This window comes from Spodoptera frugiperda, chromosome 10 (genome assembly GCF_023101765.2).
Source record: "Spodoptera frugiperda isolate SF20-4 chromosome 10, AGI-APGP_CSIRO_Sfru_2.0, whole genome shotgun sequence".
Taxonomy (NCBI): Eukaryota; Metazoa; Arthropoda; class Insecta; order Lepidoptera; family Noctuidae; genus Spodoptera; species Spodoptera frugiperda.
Window position 1 is genome coordinate 314,160 of NC_064221.1, and position 25,122 is coordinate 339,281.

At 38.2% G+C, this 25,122-nt stretch overlaps 1 protein-coding gene across 2 annotated transcripts in view; it reads left to right on the top strand.

Annotated features, from left to right (window-relative positions):
* Positions 1–25,122, top strand: part of LOC118277641 (uncharacterized) — a 230,047-nt gene that overhangs the window by 191,409 nt on the left and 13,516 nt on the right. For both annotated transcript variants that reach the window (XM_035596532.2, XM_035596533.2), the window contains 3 exons: positions 6,685–7,369; positions 10,135–10,372; positions 21,586–21,752. In XM_035596532.2, the coding sequence (XP_035452425.2) occupies positions 6,685–7,369; positions 10,135–10,372; positions 21,586–21,752 (1,090 nt within the window). The remainder of the gene's footprint in view (positions 1–6,684; positions 7,370–10,134; positions 10,373–21,585; positions 21,753–25,122) is intronic.

Consider the following 25,122-nt stretch of genomic DNA (forward strand, 5'->3'; position numbering starts at 1 on the left):
ATTTTATTTTTATTTTATTTTTATTTTATTTTTATTTTATTTTTATTTTATTTTTATTTTATTTTTATTTTATTTTTATTTTATTTTTATTTTATTTTTATTTTATTTTTATTTTATTTTTATTTTATTTTTATTTTATTTTTATTTTATTTTTATTTTATTTTTATTTTATTTTTATTTTTATTTTATTTTTATTTTATTTTTATTTTTATTTTTATTTTTATTTTTATTTTTATTTTTATTTTTATTTTTATTTTTATTTTTATTTTTATTTTTATTTTTATTTTTATTTTTATTTTTATTTTTATTTTTTTTTTATATAACTATTGATGTATTTGATGCTGACTTAACAAGATGCAAACAAAACATGAGGTCCGTGCCCCTTGCAGCATCACAATTTGATGTTATCTGTCTGTTGTTTGGACTTTGAAGATTCATTCTAACTTTGAGAGAGTTTGATGGAAATTACCAACAGAGTTTGTAAACAAGGGTTTTGATAACTAACTTTTACCCATGGCATTGTTTGAACGTGGAATTATATATGAAAAATTTATGAAGGATGACAAAAATAAAATTCCCATAGAATTATTTTGATGTTCAAAAGTGTCTTCTTAGTCTTACTGAAATAAATTATTTTGAAATTATAATGGTGATGTAAGTAACATCATAATTATGTGTAATATGCAACTCTGTACCAGAGTAAGTTTTTAAATCGTTTCATTAATAATTCCCAGCAATTTGGGCATAATGAACCTCACACCTGATTGTTAGCAAAACAACCACACTCGCATAGCAGTCACTACATGTAAAATACCGACTTTCAGCCAAATCTGGTTAAATATTCTGGAAAAGGTTAGGATGAAAATTATATTAAACCTTTTCGTTACAAACAAACTACGCTTTCCTCTTTATAATTTATGTTAAAATTAATATATAAAGCTAAAGAGTTATTTCGTTTGTTTAAACGCGCTAATATCTGGAACTGCTAGTTTAATAAAATATTTTTGTGTTGAATTAGCCATCTATGGAAGAATGCTTATAGGCTATAACACAGCACGCTACGATCAATAGGAGCCGAGCAGAGCAGGTGAAACCGCCAGACAGTTACTAGTCTAAACATAAAAGTGGGAGTTTCAAAACAAGGCTATTTTTTATAAGCTGTCCAAAATGTAAAATATCTTCATTGTACAGGGTGATGGTGAATTGTTTTGACATTTGACTGCACCTTCCCTTTTAACATGTCATGATACTTTGACAGTAAACAATTAAGGTTTGACAGTAACCCTGCTCGGGTTAGCCCGGGGTCCCGAGTTAACCTGTTTTCAAACAGTTGTTGGGAACAAGATATTTTCGATGCAATGCCGAAACAAGGGCGTAATTGGCACATTTCAAAAATATTTGATAGACCTTCATTATATTGTTTGTTATTTTTCACAACCTTGTTTACTTTTTAAGTTTGCACACCTTGTTTCAAAACATGATTTTAGGTGTGGATTATTTAGTAGAATGAATAATATTCCACTATTAGATTTATATTATAAGCCTTATGCAAATATAAGTAAAAACATTGTACTAATGTTTGTCTCTCCTCCACGTCAAAACGACTGAAATGATCGGGATCAAATTTGGAACAGAGGTAGATTATGGTCTAGAATAATACATAGGTTATTATGCCAGCTACTGGACGCGCGTTTCCTACGCGCGTGCAGTAGCTAGCATAAGCTAAGTACCACATACATATAAGTTTCATCGAATAATCAACTTTACATTTACAATAAATAGAAGCCACGTTAAAAATACATAATAGTATGTAAATAGATTTCAAAGCAGTTAAATACTCTGGTAGTAAGGTGAGGAAAATAAATTAATTTTATTTACAATCATTAAAACCTTAGAACGACTCACTTTCAGCACCCACTTCAGCTTCGATGTAAATGTTCATACACAAGTAACATTGAGCACAACTCGCTGTAAAACTCAATTTGGCTGAATTTCATCGAGCCTCGAGGCTTCACACTCCTGAAACGGAGTGTCAATCCACTCCCCTCCTGAAAGTCACATGTAATTACTGACTACATTGCTGAAGGGTGCTGAAAATTCATTTATTGTATGAATATTTATTTTCTGAGAACTTTCTCTATTGTGGAATTTAAATTTTGAATAATTTTGGAAAGAGAAGTTCGTGTTAATGTCGTTACATAGGTGTTATTTGAATGAACAGTGTGTATGTATGTGTGTGTGTGTGTGTGTGTGTGTGTGTGGGTGTGAGGTATATTATATTATGTATCTAAGTGAGAAATTTACCTTTAGCTCTTATTTAGTTCGCATTATGTATAAAGGTTTCTGAGAAATCTTAATAACCGTCATCCAGCTTTTCAGTAAAATAGAGACTGCAGCAAATAAAAATTAAAATACACATAAAGTTTTATGTCTATACTTTACTTTTACGTACACTATTACCCTTTCTCAAGAAAAACTACAAAAAGCAAATATAAAAATATAGTTTACCCTTCTTCTTACTTCTTCGAGTCGAAACTCCAAAGTCTAGAGCACCGACGCCGAGTGGCTAGCCTGTCGGTTTTAATATCGGCTGCATTTCGGGGAGTGTGCGTCGGAATTGCACAATTTAATTCCGCCTAGCCCGTTCCATCATCGGACAACCAGACGTACTTTACGCGTTTACGTTACACTATGGATATCCCTCTATACGCACAAAACGTTTTGGGAGTACATTCATTATACGTACAGCTAAGGATATGGAGTTCCCTGCCGGAGTCTGTGTTTCCCGATAGCTACAACCCTGGAATTTTAAATCAAGAGCCATAATAGGTTCCTTCATAAGCGCAGCTCCATCGTCGACCGTATTCGATCCCATCAGGTGAGATAGTGGTCAAGCGTGAACCTAAGTTAATAAAAAAAAAAACCCTTTTTCATGTACCAAATATTTTTCAGTCATAAATCATCAGTTAGTCCTTTGATCCACTTATCCTAAGCACTGACATTTTGAAATATATATGTGAAAAATATATAAAGTCCACTTAGAAATACTGCCACTCCACTCACCCATCGCATTCTCTGAAAAATAATCAAAAATCCTCCTGAATTTCAGAATGATTTTAAAAATGCTACTGAAGGGTCCTCAAGGTCATTGAACTGCGGTTCAAAGGCTCTACAAAATGTCTGACACGTTGGAATATAAGGGACAAAAGAAATTAAAACAATATACTGACACAAGCACATAAACCTTTATTCGATATTCAACTTTATGTCAAAACAATTGAGTTTGTAATTGCATGGATAAATATGACAGATTGGTGTACTTTGATCTGCTTGTATGCTTGTGGTTATATCTATTGCGTATTTTGTATGCTGAGAGGTTGTGAGGTACTCATTTGTCTTTGTGGTTTAAGTTATTCGAGAAAGAAAGATGGTCAGCTTTTCATTGAGGTACGGTACAGTACGAGTATTATTTACCTTTTACTGTGTTTTTAGTGAGAAAATGTGTTTCTGATTTCGGTTAAATAATATTGACCATAATAAGATAATCAATTCTATTATATACTTTTATATGTACATGTACAAGTTTTATGCACGAAGGTACTATGACTTTAATAATAACCATTGTGAGACATGAGACATTTACTACACGTAAATGGATGGGAAAAGTTCTACTAGTTTCGAGTCACACAGAGACTCTTTCCCGATTTGCGATCGCGGCGACGTCTCTCTGAATACTCTAGAGTCCCTCTGTGACTCTGTATGTTATTCTGTAGTTGTGACTAATGGCAATTTATTATAATAGCAATATAAAATAAAAATGTATTCTCATATATTATGACCAATAAATTTATTATATTTGAGGAACCTCTACCATTTGTATTAGATTTCTTTCATTATTTCAATATTAGTAATCGAAAATCCTCTAAAAACATGTCCTTTATTATTTTCTTCATTAAAGTAATAATCGAAAAAAATATATGTAATATAAAAAATATATTTTTAATATCAATCTTAATTAGCAGAGTCTATGTATAAACGAAGCAATCTTCAGTGATCAGCATATTTCATGAAAGAAATCTCGAAAAGTTTAATTTTCAAAATATATTCAAAGTTAATAAACTAGAGGCAGTCGATGAGTCGCGTCACATTTTCCACTCGCCGAGATAAGATGTGAACTAGCAAAAATTATTCATTGAAATTATTTGACATCCAATATTTTTGACGTGGAAATTAGTAATTTTCTGGCCACTGAAGACTAAGGGTCGGTTCATATCTGATGGAACATGCGTTGCGTATCGCCAGAGATATGTACTTAAATAAAATGTACTTAAAGAATTCTATCGTGAATACATTTAAAAGTTCATAATTAAACATATACGCAGCATTCTTGATGATTTTTTTACATGATAGAGAACGAGTTGGCTTTTTGGTAATTTAATAAGCTGAAACGTCATCAGCATGCTATGACACTCCACTCGGTACTGGTCTGTGGAACTCGCATACATAAGAGAGAGGATTTTGTACATTAACTAAAATCACGGCTCACTCACGTAAATTAATGCTCTACTAGTTTCAACTCTGATTTTAGTTTATATACACAGGGACTCTTTATCAATAGCAACATGCGTAGTTTGTGAGTAAATCGTGTTTTGTGATCTTTAGTTAATTTAGTATATCTCACGATAGTTATTCATAAATATAGTATTTTGTACAATCTCCACATTTAGCAGATTTATTCAAGAACACAGTTTGGAGCCACTGAGCCACTTGCAAACTTTACAACTAGGTTGCATAATTGCAACTTACTCTAAGTTAATACACATCAGCCCGGAATCTAAACAGCTAATGTGAAGCAGTTTGGAACAACCTCCATAACGGTGTAAACTACTGAAATCCCCACATTAGTTTGAAGGCTGTAGGTTTCATTAGAAGCAGCCAATTACATAGCTTGTCGCTACAACTTCCAATCCCGAAGTTTGCGAGTACAGCCGCGTGCTAAACTAGTAGTTGGTGAACTATTAGGGTCGGCACTAACTGGGGGCGGCCTTGTATTGTGTATGGCATATTTAGGTCACTACATAATATAGGGTCAATCGTTTTGTTACACAATTACATGAGTTTGGTTCGTGTGTTGTTTTCATGTAAACTAATAAATTGATTCTGGTTAATTTTGTCATGACTGGTCATTTTAGTTTAATGACGTGTTTGATAACAAAATATGTAATTCGGGGATGGGTTTACGGTACTTTGTTTAATTAAGGGCTGTATTTTTACATAGAATTATTCCGTTTTTAGTATTCGATAAAATTATCTGTACTTTGTTTATAATTAAAAAAGTTTTGCCTGTTTGTAAATTAAATTAATTTTCTAACAAACTGACTCAGACACAAAAATATCACTTATTTTACTCCATAAATCCGAACGAGAATTGATTTGTTTCTTAATATCATATTTCGGAATTGGTTTACCTTCCCCCCTTCCTCTCCTCAGCCCTGACAGCGCGGCTGTATCACGTACTCCTCAACAAACACTCGTCGAGCTAGATTTGTTCGCAACATGCGATACTCTGCTACATTCCGCTGTTACTAGTGTTCCAAGCCCCAACATTACTTTATTTATTTATTTAAGCTTTATAAAAATAATTCAAGACCAAAATTTGCCAAATCAGTCCGCCCGTTCTCGAGTTTTATCGAGACTCACGAACAGCAATTGATATTTTATATTGTTAGTATATAGATAGATTATCCTCTGTTTTAAGCCATAGTCTTAAGATCAAATTCGATTAAAGTAAAATATGATTGACTAGATTTTTCTCTCATAAATATTCCTAATCGTAGAGTAGTAATTCAAAATAAATAAGACATTTGGCCATAGTCTCACCATTATTCCCTTTTATTGTGGTTTACAAGGATAGTACTATATCTGCTTACCCCTTTAGTAAACTATAGCTAGATAGTCACGTGTCTCACACTCCCGCCATAAACCGGAGTTGTTTGCATTTGTTCCTGCATTTTATGTGCTGAGTTACGTTTACGATCTCACGCGGTTACCGGCGAAACATTCAACCATATATATTTAATGTTATGCGTGATTTTTTAACTCAAAGTACTATCGCAATATTTATGTGCAAAGATGTATTAAAATATGGCTTTGACCTACAAAAAGTTACTAGTCTTGTATGTACAATGCAGGTTTATAACGATATCCGGAGCTGCGAAGAACCAAAGGGGTTCACACCACAGCTTCGGCTAAAAGCAGGAGTAGGAACGGGGTGGTTATTAATCAGTAAGAGTCTGACACTCCCTCTCGCCTCACCCAAGGCGAAAGAAAGTAATATGATTTTCCCATTTCAAACAAAAAATATAAGGAACTATGAATATTATGACCGCTGTTCTATGAACAGTAATTACTACTAGCTCCTCATATTATTACGATAATAGTCTGGTGAGGAGTATCGATTGGGAGCACTCTGCCGCGCCTCCTTAATGTAGTCTCTTACTGCCATATTTATGTCTGCCATACTGTATGATATCATATAGCCATGTGATATCAGACGTCTACATTTCACGGTATAATAAATATGGGAGTACTTTGCTAAAACATTACTAAACTTCTCTTGTGTTTCACATACCAACAATGTAACTACTTTCTACTTCATATCTCTCACAGTGTACTCTGTTCCAGGTGGTCGTCATGGGCAGCAGCACTACGTCGGACAAGACCATCAACACGAGCACCGACTCCGCGGCCACCGCGCTCACCTCCGTCACCGGCACCGACGACTCCATGGACGCCGAGCCCGACGGCCCCGAGCTGTCCGAGCCCAGCCTCATCGACGACCCCAACCTACCCACCCAGCCTCCCAGCACAGCCCCCCCTCACTACCACAGAAACCAAAACAGCAGCGACATCGACTCCCCAGCGTACACCAAACCCCAGTCAGCCACCGATGTCATAGACTCCCCCAGACCCGGCCCGGCGCGGTTCGTGTTCGACGTCCCGATACCAGACCCCAAGCGACAAGACAAGCCACGGAATAAAACACAGACACAAGTCAGCCAGACGAGTATAGCGTCCACTTCTATCCAGATACCATACGACCCGAAGATGGAGACGCCGAAAAGTCCGAAGGCAAACCAGACGAAGTATGAAACACACTTTAAGTTCGAGCCGGACCCTGCGAAGAGGAGAGGGAGTGAGCCGAGGGTGAAGAATAAACAGAAGATAGAGAAGGAGTACTACAAGGATGAGGTGGCGAAGTTGAGGAGACAGTTGGAGGGCACGGAGGTGTTCACGACGTCGAGAAGACGGTCGTCAGCACACCAGCACTCTGTTCCGCCGCCGTCCGTCAGTAGAAGACAGTCCACAGGTGAGCTATAGACACAGCAGGAGACAGTCCACTTAGTTCCGCCACATTAGTATTCCAAACAGTGAGTCATTTATTTGCCAAAGCAGGCGTATCGTGCCCGAGCCCCGTGAGCCAAGCGATTACCAGAAACGTTAAATTAGATGAACATTATCAACTTCTTGATCGAAGTTTGTTCGGCAGTTTGTTTCGTATTTATTTAGTAGTAGGCTAAAGATAAAAGTTATTAAAGTTTGGCGATAAAATACACATTACATCGTGGTGGGTGCTTCATATTCAGATTCTGCAGAAGTTAGAATTGGCACACTAATAATGGGTTCAGTTCCAAACTTTAAACAATATGAGAGTGAGGACTGCAATCAAATATGGGTTGATTATAAGTTTTTCGATTTACTGCGATATTCACTGTAGTCTATAGCATAGGTAAGTAGTCTATGAAAACTTACCAAATATTAATCGAGGAAAATTTTTAGAGAATATTTTCACTTTAAAGTAAATTTTAATTAAAATCTTTTACCAACCGATTGCCTGAATAAATTATTTTATTTAAAACTCTCGATAAAATTTTACGTCTCTTCATCATCAGCCTATAGCAGTCCACTGCTGGACATAGGCCTCCCCAATGGGCATTGTTCATAATTTATAAAATTTCGTAATTGAAAAACCATTTCGAGGAATAGACTTACTAATCATTATGGACTAATTAAAAATTTAAAATATTTATTATTTATTGATATTTCGTTAAAATACGGTTGACCTTACTTGTCCTTAAAATTGCGTCATAAAAGGAGGTATACATTAGGATCGTTGCCTCATGTTTCAAAAATTAAAAAGTTTTGAATCAAACCGACAACTGTCAAGTATAAATGTCATGTCAGTTTGTTTCGGTTTTGTTTACAAAAAATACAAAGTTTCAAATTCCAAGTTTTTTCTGCATAAAGTGAAAATGGAATACAAAAAGTGCTTTGTTCCAAGTTGCAGCAGTAATTGTAAAAATAGTCCAAACAAAATCTTCGTTCGCAATAGGGAAGACTTACGATAGAAGTGGTGTCGAGAAGCTGGTGCGAAATATTACAAAGTTTATACTATGTATTGTCGCGAAGATCATTTTAATGTAAGTATCACAGAAGTAATATACTCCTCTGATATTGTCAGTCCCATTATTGTCCATATCATATGTTAAATTACGTTTTATCCCATGTTTATTGTTTACAGCTTATATTAAGGTTATTATTATTGACAGTTCTATTCAGACAGCTATTATTGACAGTTGTACTTTTTTAATGCAACCGCACTATGGCACAGATACTATCGTTCTGTCCATAAGATGACGTCACCCATATCAAAAAGTGGAAAATCTTAAAAAAATATTTTTGAAGTGGTTTCTGATCCTTTTATCAAAATATTCAAATTAGTTTCTTTAAATGGTCTATATTATCTAAAAATTCAATAAAAACACAAGGTAATTTTTTTTGAACAATGCCCATTGTTCGCCACTTTGCTCTATCACTAGCGACTCGCATCCAGCTCCTGCCAGCCATCCTGCGCAGATCGTCACTCCACCTCGCCTGGGGGCGTCCTACACTACGTTTACCGAGACGCGGTCTCCACTCCAGGACTCGCTTACCCCAACGGTTGTCGGTCCTGCGGCTAATATGGCCGGCCCACTGCCACTTCAGCTTGCTGATCCGGTGGGCTATGTCGATCACCTTGGTTCTCTGCCGAATCACTTCGTTTCGAATGCGATTCCGGAGAGAGACACCGAGCATAGCCCTTTCCATAGCCCGCTGAGCGACTTTGAGTTTGTGGACCAGTCTAGCCGTAAGTGTCCACGTTTCGGCACCGTATGTCATTACGGGTAGGACGCACTGGTTAAAGACTTTCGTCTTTAGGCACTGTGGGATTGACGATGAGAAGACTCGACGGAGTTTTCCGAAAGCTGCCCAACCCAACTGAATCCTCCTATTCACCTCATCCTCAAAGTTGTTTGTACCTAACTGCAACGTTTGCCCGAGGTAGACATATTTCTGAACAACTTCGAGGACGGCTCCGTGAATCGCAATCGGTTCCGGTAGAACATGTTCATTGAACATGACCTTGGTTTTGTCCAAGTTCATCCGTAGGCCGATGCGTGCAGAGGAGTCAGCCAGGTCGTTCAGCATCCCTTGTAGGTCCTGCAGCGTTTCTGCCATTATGACGATATCATCTGCGAATCGCAAGTGAGAGATGTGTTCGCCATTGATATTGATGCCACGTCCTTTCCAGTGCAGCGTCTTGAACATATCCTCCATTGCATTAGTGAACAGTTTCGGGGATATGACGTCCCCTTGTCTCACTCCTCGATGCAATGGTATGAGACGTGTTTGCTGATTCTGTACTTGGACGGACATAGTGGCGGCTTCGTAAAGACATCTCATCACTTGGATGTATCGCCAATCAACCTGGCATCGCTGCAAGGACTCCAGGACAGGCCAGATCTCTATCGAGTCAAAGGCCTTCTCATAGTCCACAAATGCTAGGCACAGGGGCTGATTATACTCTTCGGTTTTCTGTATAATCTGCCGCACTGTGTGGATGTGGTCTATGGTGCCGTATCCGCTCCGAAATCCAGCCTGCTCCGGTGGTTGGAATTCGTCGAGTCTTCGCGCAAGACGGTTCGTGATCACTCTTGAGAACAGCTTATAGACGTGGCTTAGAAGCGAAATGGGTCGATAGTTCTTCAGAAGGCTCTTACATAATTCTAACCGGATTACTCTATCCTCCACCAGCTGCGCAAGTCCACGTGACAGCCAACCCGCTGGACTCAGCGGCCAACAACATCCCAGCCGGGAGGACCACCATCGTGGTGCAGCAACCCTCGCTGTCCCTGGACTATGGCGGCTGTGCCACTATCCTGGTGAGGGACGACGAGCGCCGCAAGAGCAGGGTCTGCAGCGACCACATCCAGCAGCTCCTGGACGTCACCAGCCAGTTCACCTCGGAAGACCTTCATGAGTTCGATAAGAGGTAAGGAACTAAGGATAATGTTTGTAGTCTTTATGTAGTGTTGTAACCTATCTATACAAATATTATAAAGCTGAAGAGTTTGTTTGATTGTTTGTTTGTTTGAACGCGCTAATCTCCGGAACTACTGGTCCGATTTGAATATTTTTTTTTTTTTTTGTGTTGAATAGTGCATTTATCGAGGAAGGCTATAGGCTATAAAACATTACGCTATGATCAATAGGAGCCGAGCAGAGCGGGTGAAACCGCGCGGAAGTAGCTAGTGTAGAATATAAAGGGTCACGCAAATGGAGCCATTTGCAAAAACTTATTTAAAACACACATATTTTACCCTAAAATCTAGTACAACGACCCGCTACCGCTGCGGACAATTTGCGTTCAGGCACGAGGAACGAAAACATCGTCGGAAAACAAACAAGATTAACATTCCATTAGCCGCCGCAGACGATAACTTCGCCAATAACTCCTTGGCAACATTTAGGAGCTAAGTGATGACCTATTCGTAATGTCAGACTTTCAGGTAAAACATGGAAACAATAAGGAAATGAGCCTATTTCCGGCCATGACGGCTATAGGCGGGGTTGTGGCCCCATCGATCTAGTTGCAGGGTAGTTGGTGTTGCTCGCAGTGCGATGTTCTTGCTAATGGATAGTGATGTGCGAGCAGATAGCGGTAGGGTTGCCAGACAATGTCTGTGTATGATGTTTACGAGGGATGTACCGTACGTATCGATAAGTGAAAAATATGTTACAGAAAATTGTGTACATACCTATTCATGTGAGCGTCGTATGTATCACAGATTTATGGACCTACGTCACATCTGACTGCACAGTTTACGTGTCGCGGGTTCGATTTCTGCAAGGAACAACTCTTTGTGTGATCCACAGATTGTTGTTCCGGGTCTGGGTGTCATGTGCATGTGAAATTATATGTTTGTAAACGCACCTACGACACAGGAGAAAATCCTAATGTGGGGCAAAAAAAAACATCTCGAAGGAACTAATTAAAATTATCGTCATACAATCTCAGACTCAATTGAATCTATTAAGCCGGGTCCAGACGAGTGTAACGTGTAATGTAATCCACCGTGTAATGTAACACGAATTCTTCAGCGCGAGTGTTACATGTAATGCTCGTACTGCCGTCCACACGTAGAATTCGTGTTACATTACACGGTGGATTACATTACACGTTACACTCGTCTGGACCCGGCTTTAAGGACTCTGCGTCGACTCCTAAAACTAATCGATTACGAACTCTGCGTCCACCTCTAAACTACAGCATGAAAAGTAATCTAATTCTTTTGCAGTTATCCTCTTCTTAACGACCAAAAAAATGCCATAAAAATCTTCCCTCTAAAGCTAATCATACAAAATGGGAAACAAGAGCAATTATCTAAAAAAGACAACAAAGCAACAAAGTACAGCAATGAGACTTCAAGTATACAACTTCAAACATCCCGCTTTCAACTTTTGCCGCGCAAAATCTTTCTTTGTGACGTTTCCCTTTTTTTAAAAGGAAAAGATAAAAGGCGTTTCTCTTTTTCCTTTTGTCGAGGTAATTCGCTTTGGCTGCCTCGGGCCGACACACGACTTTTTAAATGTTGCCATCTTTTTGCAAATGCGTCGACTGTTATATTCAATTGTCGGTGAGTGGGACACTTAATTGGGTGCCAGCGTGAATGGGATGCTTTATTGCCTTTTTTTTAAAGAGGTTTTTAATTAACTGTAGTGGTTGTAGTTTTGATGTTTATTGTGTTTGATGTCTGTTATTGGTATTATTGATTTTGTAAGATTAATTATACCGCAAAATAGCTAATTTGTCAATAGAGTGCACACACTTTTACCTATAGTAGTATTTATAAACATTGATCTATAATATTGGTTACTATGTAAAGACCTTATTGCACAATTCAAAATTCTGTAAGAAAAATGCCACCACTTCCCATAACCTTTCGCAGCTTACCACCTAACACGTACATTTCTGCACAACCCAAAGGATGACAGGTAGAGAATGATATTAGCACTAAGTCCTCTTCAAGTAATTTTATAAATAAATAAATAAATAAAGATCCGTGTTAAATTAATTTCACGGAGAAAATCTGACGATAAACTCCAAATGCCTACAAGCAATAATAACACAAACACCGCTATATAAAACAATAATCACACTAAATAAAAGAATAAACATTTGAACCAGCCTAACAGCTAAAGCAACAATAAAATAATATCAAAAAGGAATAAATCCGCGTTAATCTGCCGCCAAAGAAAAGTTTCCACGATAAATACGCGGCGGGCGGGATGTGAATACTTACCACATTTGAAATGCTATTAAATCTCAAATACCAGCCACTTCTCCCGCGAGGTCCGGCGCACTGTGCACGCACACACAGAAGGTGCACTCTTCACGGTGGACGTGGGAATCGAGTCGGAAAGTCGAAAGGTGAAACATCACCGAAACAACAATTTGTATATTAAATAAAAAATGCTAGCTACCCATTCACTGCATCAATGTGCAGTCGAAATAATTATACAGATTTATAATTGCAACATGTGCTTCTCTGTGGTTGGGTGACGGACTGCTGTACAACGTGCAGGTTCGATTTCCGCGGCGGTCAAAAAGTGATGATGGTATTTTCTGAGTAAAATGAATATTTTTAATTCGGAGTTAGGAAGTTCGGCGGTGTTTCGCCACATGCCTCGAAAAGCATGTGTCGCCGTTGGTCCTCCGACTGACTTCTCTCCGTGTCGTCGTGTCGGTCTGCCGTCCCATCGGTTATAGGGGTTCACCTGTGTTTGTGCACACACTTGAGCATTATAATATAACGTAAAAAAAAATATGTATAAAATAAAAATGAATCATCTAACCGCACCGTTGAACGAATTTATAAACCATTACCTGTATTCAAAATGTAGATAATTTAAAACTAAAAAACTGAATACCTAGCTCAAAAAAGCGTAGGTACATCTACTTCTGTTTAAAATGACATGCGACGTAGGTACTTGTTGCAACAAGTGATATATTTACACATTGTACATCTGCTCATTTACCTACTTAGAATGCTCTACAAAACTGGACATTCTGAACATATTTTTTCACAGTGAGCACAGGATAAAATACCGCCCGGTAGAGTGGAAACATCCCCACCCCCTCTCCGTACCTCATACCCCCGTACCCCGTGCTCCCCGCCCGTGCCTGCACCGCTCTTTGTTTTACAAAACTTATTACTTCCGGCCGTTTAACTATTATAATAACGTGGATGTTACAGTTTTCAGTTTAATGTCAAAGTACATTTTTCATTTGGTACTTTTTTTAGTTTAAATAATTACATATCATGTAAGTTAGGTAGTTCACTGATTGTATGGTCGCATGGGCGACTGTTAAGCTAAAAGTATCAGGGTTGATTCCAGGTCGAGATAAATATTGTATTGCGTAGTCTTTAGATTTCCTTTAATTCTTAGTAGGTATTAGCAAGAAATATGCCAGATAAAAGCCAAAAGCTCTACGTCGCCTTTTGAATGATCAAATCCTTAGTCATATAGTAGCACACAAAGCTGTTCTGTATTCAATTTCCGAGTAAAACAAATAAGAAAATCAAAACAGTAATTCGTAATCTAGTATTACGTACCAGGTGTATAGCCACTAGACTCACCTTGACTTAATAAAAAAAATATACTTCAGATTTTTTCGATAAAAAGCCGAAACAATACCGCTGACGGTGTTGTCAAAAAATCAAAAGTTTCTTTAACAAGAAGAAGTATATAACAAGTGACCGTGAGCGCTCAGGAACACGATCTACTTTATAACAAACTCTTTGATCGTGAAACTAAAGTGTTGACTTTATTGTGCTAAAACAGTACGTAGGTACCGTCCGTCCGTGCGTCACTGCAGGGGTGTTCACTGACAATCAGTGCTGGGTGTCTTGTGTGCCTAGCTTATACTGAGTGGGTAACCCGTTTAGAATAGACATGTTGCTAGTATGTTTGACTGTTTGTGTTCGCCAAATTTTTATTTGTATTTATGCTGCATCGTGGCTGGTGTAGAATAAATGCTGTTTCTTACTTTACATAGGCCGACTTTTTCTGACTCCTGGTTTTCCTGAACTTAACAAACATCTATCACAAAACAAAAACTTAGCAATATTTTTTTCAATACTTAAATCTAGTCAAAATCATGTATAGACTAGATTTTGTCCGCGACTTCGTCCGTGTGAAATAATCGCTACCTTCGCATTTTGAACTTCACTCAAATAGATTCTTTGATTTATTAGAAGATAAAGAGTCCCAGAATTTTATCGCTTCCTGGTTTAAAATAAGCTATCCGACTTTAAGCGACCTCTCCACTGATTTTCAACCAAATCTGTTCTAAGTTATAACGACTTTCTATTATAAATTAAATAGCCTCACTGGCCTTTAGGATACAACAGTCACTACAGCCACTCATGTTAATCTTTCTTCAAAATAAAAAAACTCGAGCAACACCCTACCATACCCCAAGTACTCCACACAAGATTAGCTTCATCTCGCGCGACATCCTGCCGGCTGCCGGCGGATATTGCCGGCACCAGCTCCAGCACTGCGCCGACACACGATTGCTTCCTCTCACTCCTCAGTCCTACATGAAATACTGCTTGAGATGTCTACTAGTAGCATTTGAGAACACCAAGTTTTAAAATAAACATCAGTGATAATATGAACTAGTTTAGATGTAAATATTAATTAGTGCTTGTTATAAATATTATTTTACGTTTCAAAAGTGTATCGTCATCAGCTGCAACGTTTCCATTGCTAAATAAATAAAGTTCTTATTCAAAAGTGGTTTTATAAAGAGTATAATATTGAACTTAACTTCAACATTATTCCCATCTTCTATTTACCCGACTGTTTTGGAGAAAGTGTCTTCGCTTTGTGCTAGTTAATTGTATGTGCTAATAAAATAGTGTCTAGTGTGAAGATGCCTGCAATACGGTTCAGCATCAAGATAGATGACATGTCTACAGTGTACCCCAGCAGCAGTGACTCCGAAGAAGAGTGAGTTCTATTCCCATATCGACAATTTACCTACTAGCACTATGTTTTATGGAACAAACATATAATTATTCATTATGAATTTTAAAGCCACTTAAATGTTCTTTTTAAATGTGTTGATAACAGTAGGTAATATACGTAATTTTGCTACGATAATATTAAAAATCCTAATCCTAATAGTAGCTACGTCACCTCTGATCCGGAGCTGCGGACTACCTAGCAGGTTTACCGGGGCTCCGGCTCGAAAAGCAGAAGTAGGAACGGGGTGGTTTTTAGTCAGTAAGAGTCTGACAGTCCCTCTCGCCTCGCCCAAAGCGGGAGAAGTCATTGGATTATTTTCCCCCATTAAAAAAAAGCTACGTCACCTCTAAGAATGACAACAACTCTACCAGAAAATCCTTGAAAATTAAAACGATTTATTCCCACTCTGAATTCTCTCTGAAAAAAGGTTCTCAATTTCACAAAAGCGAAACTTTATCATATTTCCAATCAGAACGAATAAATGTCTCGGCCGGCAATCGACACCCGGATCAATAGTTATTAAAAATATCTCGATAGGGCCCAGGTCTTGGTATCGGCTATTAATTCCCCATTATCGGTTACGGGCCGGTCCGAGCCGTTCCGGGGACCGTTCCGGGTCGTGCCCGAACTTTTTCCGTACCCGTCTGACCTTCCTCCCATTACGATCAAGTTACTCGATACTTAGAAAACTTACTCACTTACAAGTTAGGAAACTCGCTGATAAATTTAAAGTACAGTAGAACTCCAATTATCCGAATTAATGGGGACCGGGACCCATTCGGATAATCAAATATTCGGATAATCGGATTTTTTCAAAAAAATTGCCATTGAAGAGAATAAAAGCTACGTTTTGATATTGCACTATTTTTTTTATTGAATTAAATTGCGGGGGAAGTCAGCGTAGGCACAACGGCAAGTTAATGTGACAAGTCAAGTCAAGACTTGACAAACACTGGCTGTCCCGGGGGAGAATAATAGCGCACTTACTTTTTTTGACAATTTTTGTGATTCGGATAATCGGCGATTCGGATAGTCGGAGTTCGGATAATTGGAGTTCTACTGTACCTTTTAATCTTACGATCGAAATAAAAACAACTTTAAAGCTTTGTGTTTAGGGATATTATTGTTTGGTGGGATTTAGAAAGTTTTTTAATGTGACTATTTAACGGTTGCTGTCCCAGAGAGGCGGGGGTATATAGAAGGGTGTTATATAGACTCGTTATTTTTTATTTAGCGGCCAGTACATAGAGAATATATGCTTCTTTCGGGTGAATCGTCTATCCAAGTATATTCCAAGATACTTGAAGAGATTTTCTTACAGTAGAGATGTCGCTGAAAATGTCAGACCGACATGTTTCTATTAGTAAAAGTAACTTGGCCAGATTTTGTCTCATTCGCTTTGATACGCCAGTCTTTGAGTCATTTGAACACTAGATCGAGACTGTCTGGCGAATTGTCCATGGATAAAACATACATAGGGAAGTATGGGCATATTTTCACACAGTTCACACACACATATACACAGTACATAGTATGATATCACAGGGTCATCAATCATAGCGGCAGGCGCGGTTGTACCAGCCGGGTATCCGGGTAACTCGGTGTAACCGGGTAACCGGGTAACACGAACAATATTAACAGCAGACGTGCTATCTTTTTGTAGAAACGTTTTAACTACGAGTAGATATAGTTTGTTTATTTCTATTTGCATTTTAGGTGTTCTGGTAGTGGGATTTTTAGTGTGAATTTGTCTAATCGATATCGATAAGTTATCATTGTTGTTGTGAATATTATTATAGCAATGAATAAGTAGCCTACTGATTAACTATAATGGGAATGGGACCATTTCAACATGTGCAAGTCAGGGCCTAGCGCTGGTATACTACTGGCCCCTTAAACTAACTCTGATCTAATCTAAATAGTTTAACAGAAAATGGAATAAGACAATAATGAATGACTACTCATTTTCATCACATCCCTACAATCTGGGGCTTTAGTACGAGTTTGCTTTACTTTGAACGAAAACAAAACGAGAGTGCGATCGGCGCTGTGATTGACTCCAATGAACCAACCAATCATAGCGCCCAACGTGATCAGCGATCATTTTGATCCTATTAAACGTAAAGCAAACTTGTACTAAGGGTACTGACAGTTTCAACGACAGAAACTTAACATCCTATTTACCACATAAATTCCAATCATGGTGGAAATGACATCATCAATATAAATACCTACCCCGTCCTAACACGGTGTCTACCCAATAACTTCCAGCCTACACCATTAGTGGCACTGTTTGTATTCGAACCCTAAACTTTGCGGCAACATTCCGGTACACGCAGCTGATTGTTCCCGCGCCCACTACTTGGTGCCAAGTTATGGCGAACCAGGTCAAAATATGGTGTTTATATTGCGGTTAAACTATGGTTTAACTCCTGAAGTTTAATGAACATTAACAGAGTTTCGTTTTATTGCTCGAGAGCTGTAACAGTTTTATGGTATAAACGAGCAGACGGAACGCCTGATGGTAAGCAATTGCCGCTCATGGACAACCGAAACACCAGAGGCGTTACAAGTGCGTGACCGGCCTTTTGGTGTTAGGAATTTGAGGATTCGGGGATTGGGGAGACTTGGGTAATTAGTAATCAGGAATACTAATATGTCTGACTATATTTTTAGTAGGTGCTTAAATAATTTAAAAATCTTTTATTATACTCCGTATTTGGCCATAGACAAACCCTTCACTAAATATTGTTTAATTTTGCAGTTTTTCTCTCGTGTTGTGGGTGCGTTTATAAACATACAATGCCACATATACAAATACTGATAACTGCCATAAGTACTCTATACATATCTCAGTCACCACTGGTAACATTTTTAATTATTAGTAGCTTAAAGCAAAACAGCGTTTTAAAGGAAATTCTAAATTATTTCTCAAACCTGTCCGTCAACTTGTGGTCCTCTAAATTCTGCTTAAATTCAAAATTTGAGATGTTTCAGCTTTGATAGCTTAGTCAGGGAATTGTTTTTGTAATGGAAGATATTTAATTAATGGGTAGGCAAGTAGCTTATAGATTTTACTTGCGGAAATGCCAAGGGATTGTCTTTATTTCATACTACCTGATGCGTGCCGGCTTCGTTCGCGTGGACTATGAACTTTGTGACAAATAAAAGTTGCCTAAGTTTCTACTTAGTACATCACCTACCTGCCAATAAAAGTCCTGTCAAATTCGATCTTGCCATTTCAGAGAATACCGAGAACAGACAGACAGGCAAACATTGTAAATAATATTATTTTGGTGTATGTATCGTTTGTATTATATTCACATGCATGTAGTAAAAAGCGGTTATTTTAGTATTACAAACAGACACTCCAATTTTATTTATTAGTGTAGACTAGATAGTCTATATATTTCAGATACTTACTTATACAATAGAATGATAATTATATTTACCAATAATGAAACGGTCAGCTTAACTACAAACTCAGCATATGTTAATGAGAATCAACATAAAACAATATTGTGATAATATTTCAAAAGTATTCAACAACAGATCTGTTGACAATGGTATCCAATGAACACACAATATTAATCCTTTTTCCAAAACAATAAAGGATTAAACATGTCCACGTAAGTGGCTGAGTTGTGTACATTACATAATCCTCTTATGATAATATAAAATGTAATATTGTATATTATACTGCAGAAGGTTCACTTAACTCAATATGGGGGCTGAGGTTGCTTTTCCACCAGAGATGTGCTTTGCTACGTTGCTGTGGATATGTTTGGCTTACACCTATCATATTCATTGGTACGCAAAGCTAAGCACTGGTGGAAACGGACTTAGATAAGATATGTTTTTATATGGAAAGATGCGTGCTGTGGATGCGTGCTATGGATGTGTGCTATGGATGACTTCCCTACTATTGCTACATCGCATACTCAAGCTGCGCATCTTCCTCGCACAGCTACATAGCTCAGTGAAAATTGTCACATAGTTTCACAGCTTAGCCATTACATCTTCGTAGCATAGCTACATAGCAGTATAAACATTTCTGGTGGAAATTTTACCAAACCTATTTATTTACACACATATAACATAAAGAACAACACATATATACAATTGAAGTCTATGTACCGTACCAACAGAGTAAAATGTCATCGCTTCTTTTGAAATTGTATCCGATTTACCAGGTCAATAGATGACTAAATACCTATATAGATAAAGTATTTACCTTTTACAATATTTCTGTACTGTGACATCCAGTAAGTACACAGGGTGGACAGTATCAACAGATTATTGAACGAGAGTTAATCTTTGGCAGTGGATTAAGGCAATGTATCCGAACCTACACAATTATGTAGTACATATCAAGGTGACATAGCGCCGGACCTATGTAGTACATATCAACGTATATTGACCAGTATAAACTGACCGTCAATTGTATGAACGGATCATACAAAGCAAGACCGGGATAAATTGGTTTTGTATAGCTTTACGTGTAACCGTGTATACCTATGATCGATGTGGCGTAGGCACACGTTGTTTTTGTTAAATGTTTAAACCAATCAATCAAATGTTCCTATATTCTGGTGAAATTGGTCGACTACCGGTACACCTGAGACCATCGTGCTTTCTCTATTACATTTGTTTTATGGAAAATTGTCCCTCACTATAATTTTCTCCTGTTTCGTGAGAGCGTTTACAAACACAAATAACCCGAAACACCAATTTGTAAAGAATGCTGACTCCCATTCACTAACCAATATGCAGTCGAAATAATTACGTGGGTTAATGATCATTACTAGACATCCTTCTCTGTGGTTGGGTGACCGGCTGCTGTGCAATGTGCGAGTTCCAAACATTTTTTCCTATGCTATGGGTGTAATTTGTGGACCACACAAAGGGTGCACCGAGCGGGAATCGACTCGCTACACGTTAGTTGGCAGACAGTTGCTCAGTCACTATCAACCGTGCAGTCAAGTCTAGTTAGAGAGACACCATGATCAAAATCGATCGAGAGATTTATATGCTTCTCTGCCTACCTTACCAATGAATTAAACGCCTCATAATATGCTCTCCTCCCTCAATAAATCACTCCGCACTCTCCCAGAAAGTATTTTTACGTTCCCTTATTAATTGCACGGAGAGCAGTCATTAGCTAAGTGAGTTACACGCGGCCCGTTAGCACGGACAGGTCAACACATTCATTGCAGGACAGGTATAATTGTGTAACTTTACTAACGACCTTTTTTTTGAGGGGAAAATCATCCAATGACTTCTCCCGCCTTGGGCGAGGCGAGAGGGAGTGTCAGACTCTTACTGACTAAAAACCACCCCGTTCCTTCTCCTGCTTTTCGAGCCGGAGCCCCGGTAAACCCGCTAGGTAGTCCGCAGCTCCAGATTAAGCATCAGCCCTACTGGACTCCATCTGTGGTGGTCTGATGGCTATTTGAGGCGCGCGCAGAACGCGACTCGCCGCACGCACGGGTCTGGTTCTGGTCGGGCGGCAAGCTACCCTTGCTCACCGTCCGCAGACCCGCACTTACGGTGGCCGAAGATCGTCCCGCGATCCCCTACGCCCGGAGTGTCTCTCATGTTACTAACGACCTGCTCATAGGACTTGTTGTTTGGCAGTTCAGTTTTTCCATTAAGTGTAGTCCATACACAGATGAGGCTCATTGGAGGTGGTTAAAATATTAGATCTAACCTAACATCGGTAGGAAGTCCTTTTTAACTGACTTCAAAAAAAGGAGGTGTTTAGTTTGACCTCTTTGTATGTAAGTTTGTGTGAGATTGACCTAATTTTGATGCGGTTTTCAGGATAGTATTTTTCAGACTTAGGAGAAGGTTTTAGAGAAAATTGTAGCGGTTCCCTTAATGAAAATTTAAGCCGGTTCCCTTTATAAAAAAACTTTTTTTACATATAATATTAGTAGATACATATGTTAAGTATTACTAAATGTTAATTTTTACAGGCAACAGAAATTACTCTATAACAGCGATATATTTGTTTTATTAGATGTCCAGACTATACTGAGTGCATAGGATAGAGGCCTGTAAAACAGTCAATGCTCTTGAAATAAAAAGTTTTATCAAACTCGTGTCTTATGCATTAGTACATAAAGCTATTTCTTTCTAACCAAGGAACATTCGCATTGCCCACAGGTACGGCAGCCCGCACCACTCGCGGTCGCAGTCGGTGAAGGCGGGGCGCTCCCGCACCGGCGAGCGGCAGCTGCTGGGGCTGCCCCAGCAGAGGGCGCGCGTGGCCTCCATGCCCAACACGGGAGTCGAGGAGGAGTACTACCGGCTGAGGCATTTTAGCATTACTGGTATGTTATACGATACATACTAAGTTTTTTCATAGGATAGAGCGGTAAACGACCTGATGGTAAGCGATCAGCGTCAAGCGTAGACTTCTCGCCACATCAAAACTTTTGCTTGAAATGAATTGGGCCTTCTGTAACCTCACCACACACTACGCAAGTATTGTTTTACGACGGATTTCTGGGAAACAGTGATTTCTTCTTAAGCTTTTTTCTACTGCTAGAATGTAGGCCTCCTGCAGTTTCTGTGCATCTCTTTCGATCTGGAGCAATCTCCATACATTTCGTGCAATGACATAACTATGACTTTATTATAAGCGTAACTGGTTGAAAAGGCCCTTCATCAAAATTATCAAGAAATGTAGGTATAATGGCTTATGAATGGATTAATAATCACATAGTCAAGATGCCTATACAGATACGGATACAAGCATGTCTTAACATGACTTACTACACTCCGAGCCATAAGCCGAGCTCAATCAACCGCATGCAATCCCCGCCTAAACACGAAACACACGAGTAATTGATCTACCTCTCGATACCTCCGTACCTCCGTACACTACGCAGATCATACGCTATTTACCTCCACTATGGCGAACAGATTTCTCAGGCAATCAACTCAGCCGCCAGTCTCAGGCGAAGTGAACACAAACGCTTTGCATAAATGTACAACCAGACAAACTATTTCGTATGCAGGTAAGGAAATTATGATTGTATAAGGGCGTCTAGTCTCTTGTTTATGTCTTTAAAATGCATGTAAGGTAAACTAACCAAATAAGGCCTACCTTATTTTTATTACCGCCTAGCTCGTAGGTTTAAAATGACAATGCGCTGATTATTTCAAAATCTTATAATTATTTATTAAACTTTGTAATAATGGAATCAAAATAGCTTTAGAAACTAAAATTACAGTTTTGTAAACACAAATAACTAAAGTGTCACTTTGGCCTTATTGGGAACCCTATGTCTTAATAAGGCCTCAATAAAAACTAGTAAGTATTCAACTTCTTAATTATAATAAAACTTTGTCAATGCTTATAATAAATGTAATTAGACCTTATTAATTAATTTTGGTCATTATACATCAGACTTGACGAGTTTCTCATCATGCAATACCCATGTAACATCTTTGAAGTCATCGGCACCCCAGCATCAGTCAAATGAATGAGAATAACTTCTTGTTCTGTAGCCAATTTAGCGACCGACCTAGCTTTTGAGTAGTCGAACCACTCTTAAGATGGTGCGTACCTCTTGAGAAGTTATATCTGGCTGCAACAGCATACCAGGTAAACCAGGATAAACAGAATTCAAGGTTTGAATAGATACTATGAAGAATTTCACGATATCCATTTACCCCTTTTCTGTATCTATTCACCCCGTTTACCCCTTTCTACCATTTTAACAGCGTTTTCCATCTTTTGCAAAATCCATTGGCTTTCCTTTTGACATAAGCTGGTGATCCGTTTTCTATGAAATTACTGAAAAACAACTATGCCATAATAAGGCCTACACGTTTTTTTTTTGTAGGCTTTATTAGGGCATGGCACATAGGTAAACAAAACAACGATTATATGAAATACACCGATATTATAGCTATTTCACTTATGTGAGGAGATGGCTAAATGTATAATTGTCATACAGACAAAACACGGCACGGCGTATACTGATAAATATAAAAATACTTACAGTTTACGCTACTCGAATTTTATAAAAACAAAAGTGCGCTCCACGTCGTGATTGTTTTCGACTGTAGGTTCCAACATAATCGCGGCACGGGTTGCTTGCTGTGCTCAAATTAGTTAAGTAATGTGCATGCACACTTCTACAAACTTTGGCGACCATTTGAAATCGGGAAGAGGGAAATTTTCAAAATAGGCTTTATTGGGGCATAGGCCTTATTTGGTTAGGTTACTATAGTTTATTTTAGTTAATAGTTACCTACGCTCGAATTGTTTGGTTTCATACAAATTGTAAATCGCGATGTCAAGATTCTCCGGCGATTAATGACCAACCGTGGAACAAAAAAGAAATCGGACTGGCAAATGTATACAGTGTCTCTATAGTGTTGTTCCATATACTATTCTCAAGTTCTCAGTAGTTGTTAGCTGTGTACTAAACGCTACACGATGTCAATCTTTTATGCCTACTTGTAGACGCGTAAGAACGCGTGTACAAGTAGGTACCTAAGGAAACTAACGCATTCTTATATTTCAATAGATTATCTACTACAATATAAAGCCTAAGTTTTAAAGTTGTGTGGCTATGGCAAAGTGAAATACATTCATTATCGCAATTTCTACTCTTACTAGCTTCTTTTAGGGGAGCTAAGCTAAACTTACCGACTATGGGACCGAAAAGCAACTCTTCTTGATATGTACTTACATATATTTAAACTTTTCAAACTGCAATTAGAATTCTGGAAACTTAATTTAGAAGTTACATAGTCCAACACGGGCTGAATTGTAATGGCGATAAGGTTCAAAATAGGTAATTTATTTCATGAACCAGCCTCACAAAGGGTTCCCAATTATTCCCATTGATACAAAACCCAGTATAACACAAAGTAAATGCAATATCAGTATCGCATCACAGCGGTCTTAAAGCTAAGTCCTAAGCTAACACTAGTACTAAAGTCTGGTCTAAGCCTGATTAATCTAGACTAAAGCGAATAGTAAATTCGAGCCAGTTTTCGTGGTTACAAAGGGAATCTCGTTCGCTTGGGATTTGTACTGCGATGTTCTTGAAAATTTATTTAGTTTAAATTCTAAATAGGTTTGTAGTGGCTCGGGGTTTGTGTAAAATGGAATTAATCAAATGTTACAGAATGAGATTTATTTTATTTTATTTTGTTACAGCATTGAGTGTTTTGGTTCGTGTTTGTTTGGCTTTTAGGTTAAGTTGGGTTTTGGTATTATTTTTCTTGTGTAACGTCTTAAATCGTAGTAATAGTCGTACTTATAATCTGGATTTGTGAACTGATTTGGTATTGGCGACTGTACTAGCTACTTAGCCTAATGTGTACAGAGAATTTGCATCAATTAAAGTTCAGGAGAAATAGCTATATACTTTCTTCACAGTAAGAAGTCTCTTCCTTACTTTACATGAGTGACTGCCATCTGCTCTCCGCAATCCATTAAGATTGATACTTTGAATTTGATTATTATAATAACACTTTGTGTCGACACATAACAAGTGATAGATGACAGTCACACATAGACGATCGACGAGCAAATCAACGGATGACATACATAAATCCTATATCGCACATGTGAATAAACATGGATAGCAAATCCCAACGAACAACAGTTGGTCAGAAAGCCGGCCAGGTATGAACACCTCGTCTGGTAGGAGGATCCTCCTTCTAAGCCGTCTAAAG